Below are 11,123 nucleotides of genomic sequence, written 5' to 3' on the forward strand. Positions count from 1 at the left end.
TGAAAACAAGGTCTCACAAGGATCGATAATTCACACAACCATTTTCCGATCCGGAAAGACACGTGCACGGGGTTTATAATCGTAGAGAAGAAATGGTATTAAGAAAGAATTTCGAAACTTTGCCATTTTGTTTAGAAGAGATGGATGCAAATGGTAATCCGATTCACAATGAAGAGGGCGATCCTAATGGTCCTCCGGTTAATCAAGATTTGTTGAATGATCCAAATGACATGCTAATGTGGAACGCTAGATTAGTTGCACCAACAATGATAACACCGGCTATTACAAAACCACCAATTGAAGCGGATAATTGGAAGATCGAGGGTAATTTTTTCACGTTGATCAAGGATACATACTTTCATGGGTTGATAGATGAAAATCCGTTCGAACATATTCAACACTTTCATGATCTTTGTGATCTTTACAAAATCAAAAATGTCACCGATGACGCTTTTAAGCTAAGGGCATTCCCCTTCACACTTCAAGGAGATGCAAAAGCTTGGATGCGAAGTTTACCATCCGATTCCATAAGGTTTTTTCAAGAATTAACAAACGAGTTTATCAATCATTTCTTTCCACCATCAAAAGTAGAGAGGCTAAGAATGGAGATTAATGGGTTCACACAATGGAGTGACGAAAGTTTGTATGATGCATGGGTTCGATTCAAGAAGCTACTAAGAGCTTGCCCACCGCATGGTTTGACGAAGAAGGAGTATATCAACGCATTCTATCGAGGTTGTAATATGTTAACGAAGCGATATCTTGATTCTTCATCCGGTGGGGTATTTATTTACAAATCACCAAATGCGGTCGAAATTATGCTAGAAGATATCTCGGTCAACACTTATGAATGGGCACCTTCACCGTGAGATTTAGCAAGGACGAATATAGCACAAGTCGAGAGTGAAAATGGGCAAGTGACGCTTGCAAGCTTGAACAATCAATTTCAAACATTTGGGAAAGAATTGAAGAAGATTCAACAAACGGTAGTTGCAATGCAAGTAGGTTATCAACGATGCGAGGGTCCACATCTCACAAAGAATTGTCCTCAAATTACTCAATGCAATCATGTTGATCTAGATGATATTTCCATGAATTCGGATGCTCATGTGAACTATGCGAGTAATCCAAACTACCAACGGGGAGGAACATCTAACCAAAGCTACTACAATCCTAATAAAAAACAAGTATCATTCACCAACCAAACCAATACACCACCCGGATTCACGAACCAAAACTGAAATCAAGGTTACAACAACTATAACCAAAACCGAAACAACAACTTCCAATACCAAAACCAACAACCTTACAATAACCAACCTTACAACAATCAAGCAAATTCAAGTTATCAAAAAAACCAAGGTCATAGTCAATCACAAAATAACCAAGGTTACAATCAACAACCTCAACAAAACAATCAACAATCCCAACCTTCGAAGAGCTTAGAAGAAATCATGCAAAACTACATCAAGAAGGTAGAATCAACCGAAGCTTTTCTAATGAAAGAGAATGAGCTCTTGAAGAAACAACTCCGAAACCAACAAGCTTCATTCCAAAACCTTGAGAGCACCGTTGGAACTTGGAAGAATTTCAAACCAAGTTGCTTAAAACACTCAAGTCAACCCGAATAATTATAACAACAACTGAAACAACCAACAAAACCACCAAAATAACACTAGAGTTATTCCTATCAAGAGCAACACTACCAATCCAATCCAAAATCAAGCAAGTTCATCAAATCCCACCAACACTTATGCTCAAGTAAACTCGACTGATTCAACCGAAGAAGATCAATCCGAATATCCTCAAGCTTTCAAGTTCGATATTGAAGGAGACAAGTTTGATTTTGATGAAGCGTTAGAAATTGATACTATCGACTATGGGGTATTCGAGTTTTCGGAAGATTTGGACGATGTAACATTCATTCCCTACCAAGTTAAAAGTGTAATGTCCATGGAGGCTACCGAGTCGACATGCAAGGAGTTACAGGGTGATTTTATGCAAACTTAATTGGGAAAGGTTGATAAAGAGCAAAAGGTCAAAACTTTATCGAATATAAAGGCGAAAACCGATGAGGTCGAGGTTTCTACCACATCAACGAAGGAGAAAAATGAGACACCGGTCTCACATCTTCAATCACTACATCCTACACATCTAAATGATGTAGATTGTAAGTCAACTTTATCCGACAACAAAATATTTATGTTAAACTCCCCTTGGAGGAGGTGCTTGAGAATATGCCCAACTATGGGAAATTTTTGAAGACACTCATGGCCAAAAAGGGAGATGTTGAACAAGCATCCACTGCTTTCTTGAAAAAGGAGTGTGATGGAATTTTAAAGAAATGTAACCTACCATCAAAAATGGGTGATCCCAGACCTTTCCTTATCCCATGCAATGTAAACGGTTCGGAGATGCTCACATATTTAGCCGATTCGGGAGCAAGTATCAACTTCATGCCCTATTTCGTTTACAAATGGCTAGGCCTAGGTGATCTTTCACCAACTACAATGGGGGTCAAATTAATTGATCAATTAATTAACTCATGTATGGGGATCGCCGAAGACTTAATTGTTAAGGTGGGGGACATGGAATTTCCCATTGACTTTGTTATTGTTGATATAAAGGAAGACCCGGTTGTACCCCTTGTTTTGAGAAGGCTATTTTTGGCAACCGCGGGTTCTTTCTTTGACTTTAAGACCGGGAAATTGACTCTTTGAGATAAAGGGAAATGCATAAGCATAAAGACCAAACGTGTTAAAATACCATCAATGCCATTGACCACACCACAAGCTGTTGCTAGTATGTAATGCATTGCAAGCACAAGGCAAATAAGTTCACCAATTAAAGTTAATGGGGGATTAACTAAGGGAATTCAAGGTAAAGCCAAAATTCAAAATGGCATTGTTGACAAGTCTATGCGAAAGTTATTTGGGCGGGTGCATCGAGCTTCATCCAAAAAGGATGAACACTTGAGAAAACGCCTAGTGTCAAACTTGTCAAAACATGAGAAAGTAAAACTTAAAGAGTTAATCAATGAAACTAAGGTTATGAATGATTTGTTAATGTCAATGTTGAGTGGTGGTGGTAACGAAAATGTTTCCCTTACTTCAAAGGGAAGGGAGGTTTACCACCCCGGGATTAGTTGAAATCTCAAGGGGATGGGAGTCGGGTGATAGACTAGCTAAAAACTTTCCACAATTGTTTACATAATTTCTTTTAAATTGCATTCCGTTTAGAATTGTATGATATTCCTTTTCTTAGTTGCATTTTTATGTTTTTGTATTGCATGCATATAGGTAAACTGGAAAACATAAAAAATAGTTTGTGAATGGGTCAAAATGGACTTAAAATTGGAAAAACTGCAATCAGGTACAAAAGCGGCGCTTTTGTCCTAGGAGCGGTGCTTTTTGATTCTTAAGAGCGACGCTTCTTTCACAAGAATGACGCTTTAACCTGCAATTTTGTGTCAAAAATGAGCAGTAGCCAAGAACGGCGCTTGTGTTTTCAAAAGCGGCACTTTTAGTTCACTTAGAGCGACGCTTTTCTTTCAAAAGCGACGCTTCTATTCTTGTCAGGAGCGGCGCTCCTATTTGAAAAGTGACGCTTTTGCATCTGCTATTTAAGAATTCTGCACGACCAAAACTTCATTTTTTCAAACCCAATTTCAATTTTCTCTCTAATAGCGGCGCATCTATAACCCTAATCGACCTAAATCGACCCAGAACTTTAAATTCCATCAATTTTCTTGCATATCTTCATTACCTAACATGGGAAAAGTAAGAATCTATCATTTTAATTCACTCTTTAACATGATTTGATTGATTTTTGCCATTTTTCTCTTTATGCTTAATTCGTATATTATGCTTGATTTATGATTTTCATGGTCAAATTATTGATGAATCTATACTACATTGATGTTTATTAACATGAATTACATGCTTTGTTACATAGATTTCACTTTGAATTTCTAGGGTTCTTCCCAATTTGGGGTTTTTCAAAGTTGTTATCTATTTGAGAATGTAATGTTGCAATTGGTCAATTTATGCTTCTATGCTATGTCTAGATCAAAAAGAAACCAACTTTCATGCTTGTATGCAATTAATTTGAAAATTAGGGTTTTTGATTCTTTGACTTTTGACTAAATTTGACCAATTGGGGTGTGATTGCAATTGAACTTTGCTTATTGATGCTTATGCTTGTTGATTTAGCTAATTGCTATACTAAAATGCATGCTCCTAGTCTTAGGCTTAATTAGACCTTTTGACTTTGACTAGAGTTGACTTTTTGCAATTAGGCCATATTGTTCATATTTGTATTTTGTGAAGCCCTTGTCAAGAAGCTAAATGTAGGGGGTGTTTCACCCCACCATTGTTTGCACGCAATATTTTCGATTGTTGCTAATGTCAAAGATCTGTTTCCGCAAGTATTGTTTGTTGCATCTATTGCAAGGGATTGCATCTAGAGGAGAGGAGAGCTTCACATCCACCGATGTCCATGAGTGGTTACAAAGGATCTTAAGGGACGAAACAACTCAAAATAAGATGATTTAAAGGATTTACGGGTCTTTGTGCCCGGTTAAGTACATCTATTGGACAGAGATTGAATTGGCGGGGTTAGGTCATCAAATTAAGGAAACATTTGCGGTTGAAGAGGGAAATACAGTTAGGCATCCATGGGAGATGCTCCTTTACATGAAAGAGAGTGTTTATCCATTGCTAACCCGTAAGTTCTTATCGACTCTAAGGATTAATTTCAAGGTCACCTCACCATGGGCCCGAAATTACCTCACATTCAGGCTAGGAGGTGAAGAATGGCAAATGAACATGGCTCAATTTATAGCATGCCTTAGCCTTTACACAGATTCTCACCCCAAAAACACCTTCACGTACTTAGCAAGGTGTGAAACCTTCAACTCAAACGAGTTTGACCCCATGCAAGCATGGAGCGAGATAATTCATGAAAAATTCACTCCCGCGAATCAAGTCCCCAATGCGCTCAAAAGCCCCATTCTTCGATGCATTCAAAGGTTTCTCGCCAAATTAGTTTTCCATTGAACGGAAGACGTTGATAAGATGACAATGTTCGATATTTGGTTGGTCAGTAATATTTGCAAGAAAACACACATTCATGTCCCCAACCTCATCGCTAGTTATCTATTTGACCCAAATGGTGAGAAGGCGGGATTCCCAAGTGTTGGTGGACACTACGTAACTCGAATCGCTAAGTTCTTAAAGGTGAATTTCAATGAGTCTGAGGAGGTACCTATAGAGCGGTTGGGTTTTCAAGAGAGCATATGCAAGGGAGGCGAGGTGGCAAACACACCAATTGTGGAATTTCGGTAATCAATCTTCATCATGATTTGTGAAAGAATTTATCTTTTGAATTGGCATGTAACCTAACTAAATTTGATATTTGTGTGTGTGGAACTCAGTTTGGTCGATTCGGTGTGGGGTAGTAGACTCATATTGCTACTCTCACACATGAACATCTTTATGATTGTAATAATTTGACGTGGGCGTGTGTTACTTTTATGGTTGTTTGTATGTTCTTGCTTGTTGTGGTTCTTAGTGGCAGGATACACTTTATTGATGATTGATCCAAGTCTGGCATTAAGTTCAGGCATCAAACTCATCGACTTGCATTCATTTGGTGACTAAGTAATACTCGAATGGTAACAACAAAGATCGTTTGATCTTCGCAGGTTTTAATTTCTTTCTCTCATCTTTTCTATTTCAAAATGTCCCTCATTTTCACTTACTCTATCGCTTTAATGCAATGAGGGCATTGCATACGCTAAATGTAGGGGGAGAGTTAAAATTTCGGGCCATTTTTAAACTTTTTCGGGTAAACTAGTCGCATATACTCTCCAAAGCTTAAAGCTTGCAATGTCGAACAATTTTTGGAACAAGTTTTTAACCATTACACTAAATCATATCATAAACATCTAAAAATAGTTAAAACTTGTAAAATTTTCAAACTTTTTAGAAAAGTAAAGTCTTTTCCTTGTTTTCATGCTTGTATTCCACCAAGTGAAAGTAAAGTCTTTCACTTTTCTTAAAATTTTGCGCGAAAATGATAAAATTTTGAGAAAAATCAAATTTATGCTTGAAAGTTAAAGTCTTTCATGCATGTGCACCAAAACCAAGTGTTTAAAGCGTTATGCTTTAACACTTCTGGATGAATCGAGTCCATCCATTGTAGGGAGTCAAGTCTCCTGAATTTCATTCTACTTGGTGTGGGAGACTTTCTAATCCACACCATTTCATATTAACATTAGTTGTCTCATCATTTCACGATGTTTCAACTGATGTATCATATCGTGGGAAGAGGAGGCACCGAGCTTCATAAAGTGCTATCCTTTTTAGGAGCAATGACTTCGTTCTAGTGTTGCTAGACAACACAACCCATAGCCAAAAGCTATGGCACCCTTGCGATTGCAATTAACGAAAAGGTAGTAACTACTTCCTACCTTTTCTAAAAAAAGCATAAAAGATTGTTATGTAGGAAGTAGATAAGCATCATCTTGTTTTGGAAGCAAAGTCTTCCAAACTTGGAAGTAAAGTCTTCCAAGTTATGTTTGTTCCAAGCTTGGGAGTAAAGTCTCCCAAGTCAAGTTTGATTGTTGAAAGGAAGTTAAAGTCTTCCTAGTGCTTCAAAAATTTGGAATTGGCAAAGTCTCTTATTTAGCCACGTGGGGCCCTAATTCCACGAACCACCGTCAATGCTTTCGCCCTACTATGAGAGAAATCATAGAGTTGTGATAGAAAGCTTGATGAGTGCCGGTTACCCTGTGCCCGGGTAACCAAATAAAGGTGGGGTACCCAGTCCCTTACCTTTGGCACACCCACCTTAACCCTATACTTGGAATTGACGATTATCAATTGGAATTGACGATATATATATTTGGAATTGACGATCATACTTGGAATTGACCAAAAATAAGTGTTTTGGGGGCATGGAGGTGGAAGAGGGATAGCCATTGCAGGTTGATGAGGTGAGTATTCATCTTGGAAGCGTATTCTTTACACGATGCATTTCATGATTAGTGTTGATGTGTGCAATTTTCATGGCCCTTATTCATTTCGGGGTGCATTTTATACACTTTGGTACACTTTGAGTTTGAATGAGTAGGCTTGTACTTGATATGATCGATTTGTTTGATGAGTTTATAGCTATCCCGTGAATCCTACATATTTGGTCAAGGTCAAGGAGGTCAAGTTCGAGTTTGCAATGATTTGATACTATTGTGATTGGTGCTTGATGGCCTTCTCGTAGATGAAGTTGACTATGATCGGGGGCATGATTGGTTCGGGTAGACTTAGGCTTGAATTATGTTTATGTTAGCATTTGAGGATTGAAGATTTGAAGATACTATTTGGTTGCTTGAGTTAAGCTATTGTTGGTAGAAAGAAGAGGATGATTGTGCTTGGTCCTAACAAGTGCAAGTTTTTGGAGAACGCTATTACCGCCTAGTGCATATTCATGAAAGGTATCATTTTGAGCTTAACCTTCTTGTGCTTTGGCAATGTTCACTTATTTGTTCTCTATCTCCAAAGCTTGTTTTGTCGATTGTTTGTTTGAGGACAAGCAAAGATTCAAATGTAGGGGGTTTGATATCGCTCCATTTATATATATTTTATTTCGCGATATCTACCTCACTTTGCTCGGTTTTTGACTATCTCGGAGCCTATTTAGTGTGTTATTGAGCTAATTGGTAAATTAAGGGCTAAGGAGTTGATTTGGTGTAAAATTGACCAAATTATGGGTAAAATTGGCTAAGAAAATGACAAGTGCAGGAAACAGCTCAAAAAGCGCCGCTCCTGAAGGTCCAAAAGCGCCGTTCCAGAAGGAAAAGTGGCGCTAATATGCACGATTTGTCTCCATTTTTCATCAGTGAGCAAAAGCGCCGTTCTACTTGTCAAAAGCGTCGCTCCTGATCAGCCAAAAGCGTCGCTCCTCAACAAAAGCGTCGCCCCTGTTCTGGGCTAAAAGCGGCGTTCCAAAGTCAAAAGCGCCGCTCCTCACCAAGGGAAAAGCGCCGCTCTTGAAGTAAAAGCGGCGCTCCTGACGCTGTTTCAGCCCAGATTTTCAGCACTATAAAAGGAACGAGATTAGGTCATTTTTCATTTGCATCTTTTGGAGCAGCTGCTAAAGGTCAGAATTTCACATACTAAACCCTAATTTCTTCATCCATTGGTGTTTAAGGGTGGATTCAAGGAAGCTAGCTCAAGATTCCTCATTGTTTAGCTTAGATCTTCATCTTCTTTACATTTTGGGTTGTAATCTTCACTTTACTTTTCATATTTATCATTGATTACTTGTAAGAACTTGAAGATGATGATTATTTACATTTCTATGCTTATTATTAGTTTAATTTTAGCCATGATTGGCTAAATCTCCTGTGTTTGCTTATCTATGAATCTCTAATTCTAGTGTTTGCCCCAAATCAATTGATTATTGTTGTTTGAATGAATTACATGATCATGTGTTGTTGAGTTGGCTAAAAATCCATTACTATGGGTTTGTTTTAGGCTTGACTTTGGTTACATATGTTGTGTAGCTCTCTTAGTGATTTGAGAAGTGAATCAATATGTGCTTCAACACCTTAGGTGATCTAGACAACTAGTTTAGGAATTGCAAGTGATTGTGTTCTTGATCTAGGTTGGTTTTCAATTGGCCTCTAGTCAACATAGTAATGCCGATTATCTTAAGTGATTTCGATAGTTGGAGGTTTTAAGTGATTTTAACCTAAGTTCAATCTCAATGACCAAATCATGCTTAACTCGATCTTAAGATATAAAGCTTATGTGAATTCGTGGAGTATCATTTGATTTGAGGTTTAGTAGTGATGCTAAACATTTAATAGTTCAACAACTAATTAGATAGCAATATAGGCAAAACGGGGCAAGCCAAGCATAGAGAGGATTAGATAAGTGAACACATCGTAGTTAATTGTTTTAAGTCATAATACTTCGCTACTTGTTTCTTGTTACTAGTTTAATTGATAAATTTAGGTTTGTTTAATTGTGCAAGTTTTAGTTGTTAGTTGATATCAATCAAACAAACCCTAGGACAATTGATAGTTTCAAATATCCGACTTACGCAGAAACTCTTGGGACGAACTTGATAAGAATACTTACATTAAAGTGCTATAATAACCGGGTTCTAAGTGCTCGTTAGTTGTGTGTGCTTATTTGTAATATTTGAATCTTGTATAAATTTAGAGGGTAAAAGATGTATTGTCATGCACACATCATTAATTTTGATTTTTTTTCCAACATCAATGGATTGAGTTTCATTGCTTTAAGTTAAGCTAAATCAATCTTCTTGGGTTTATAATCATAGGAGTTTAAGATGTTTTCTGTATATTTTATTCTTTTAGTTATTCTTATTTTTGTGATGTTCTCTCTCTCTCTCTCTCTCTCTCTCTCTCTCCCCTTATTTATTTATTTATTTTTTTGCTAAAACACGAAAACATATATAGGTGTTCAAAACAAAGTATAATACTGATGGTTCAGTTGAAAGAGCCAGATTGGTGGTCAGATGTTTCAATCAAAAAGAAGAAATTGATAACAAACATACTTTTTCCCGAGTAGAAAAAGCAGCTATTGTCAGAGTCATTATAGCCATTGGTACTACTAAAGAATGACCATTACATCAATTAGATGTAAACAATGTTTTGCTTCATGGATATGTTATGGAAGAGATCTACACAAAGCCACCAGAAGGGTACACAAAGGCATTACCAGGTCAAGTTTTCAAGCTACGTAAGTCACTTTATGGCTTACCTAAATTTTTAATTTCACTTCGTTATATTCAGTCAAAACATGACTATTCTTTATTTGTACAGAAACATAGAGAGGTGTTTACAACTGCCTCAGTCTATGCTGATGACATATTGATCACATGAAACTCAGAAGCACATATCAGTATGCTAAAACATGCACCATATAATAAATTACTATTAAAGATTTGGTTTTACTAGGTATTTTTTTGACATCAAATTGTGCAGAACCAACGAGGATATGCATCATAGAAAATACAATCTTGACCGTTTAACAAATGCTGGTCTCACTGGAACTAAAACAACATCTTCCCCTCGGCAACAACACTTGAAGTTGTCATTGGATAAAGGCATACCCTTGATAGAACCATCTTCAATAGAAGATTAATTGGCAAACTACTTTATTTGTCTATGACAAGGCCAAATATCTCATATTATAACGACCAGTCCTAATCCATCTGGACAAATACATTACATTTGGTTACATCGCGAGGTACTTGACCTCTATGTGATACATTTTACAAATATTGCATTCACTTTTAAAAGACAAACTTTCTTTACATCGAAATTTGATGACATGCATACCAGTTCATAATATATCCAACTATAAATGACTTAATAATATTCTTGATGAACTCAACGACTCGAATGCAACGTCTTTTGAAATATGTCATGAATGACTCCAAGTAATGTCCTTAAAATGAGCAAATGCACAGCAGAAGATTTCTTTCATACGTGAGAATAAACATGCTTTAAAGTGTCAACCAAAAGGTTGGTGAGTTCATTAGTTTATCAAAAACAATCATTTCCAATAATATAATAGACCACAAGATACTCATATTTCGAAAACAATCTGTGCAGGTCTGCTCACTGCTGGAAAATCATTCATACGATATATAAACACCTGGTAATCGACCTTAACAAGATGCATATAGAATATCCCCTGCATACCGGCATTCCGCACGGTCATGCAAAAGCATACAAACAGGCCACTCTTTTAAATATGATGGTTGTGTACACCTCACAAACAGATCATATCTTTTAAAGCTGGCGGTTGTATACCTATTTCGAAGTACTAAAGCAGTTCAAATTCTCTGACTGGGGTTTGTAAGTGCCCAAAGATCTATCTTTAGGATTCGCGTCAATTAGGGGCTCGGTTCCCTAATTCTTAGATTACCAGACTATAAAGGGGTGATATCCGGTGTACTCGTAACTCAATCGTATAATGTTTTTAAGTACTTGTCTCTATTTGGGTAAACATTTATAAAAGCAGCGCATGTATTCTCAGTCCCAAAAATATATATTGAAAAAGCATTTAAAAAGGGAGTAATGAAAA

General features: G+C 37.1%; 1 protein-coding gene and 1 non-coding gene across 2 annotated transcripts; one reads left to right on the forward strand and one right to left on the reverse strand.

Annotated features, from left to right (window-relative positions):
• Positions 1 to 593: 593 nt before the first annotated feature.
• On the reverse strand, positions 594 to 700 carry LOC139878879 (small nucleolar RNA R71). Its single transcript, XR_011769739.1, has one exon. It is a non-coding gene; the product is annotated as a small nucleolar RNA R71 (small nucleolar RNA).
• Positions 701 to 2,270: 1,570 nt separating this feature from the next.
• LOC139874629 (uncharacterized) lies at positions 2,271 to 2,720 on the forward strand. Its single transcript, XM_071862034.1, has one exon. It carries the CDS (start codon positions 2,271 to 2,273, stop codon positions 2,718 to 2,720), a length of 450 nt encoding a protein of 149 aa, XP_071718135.1.
• Positions 2,721 to 11,123: the final 8,403 nt, after the last annotated feature.

The sequence above is a fragment of the Rutidosis leptorrhynchoides genome, chromosome 11 (genome assembly GCF_046630445.1).
Source record: "Rutidosis leptorrhynchoides isolate AG116_Rl617_1_P2 chromosome 11, CSIRO_AGI_Rlap_v1, whole genome shotgun sequence".
In the NCBI taxonomy this organism is placed as follows: domain Eukaryota; kingdom Viridiplantae; phylum Streptophyta; class Magnoliopsida; order Asterales; family Asteraceae; genus Rutidosis; species Rutidosis leptorrhynchoides.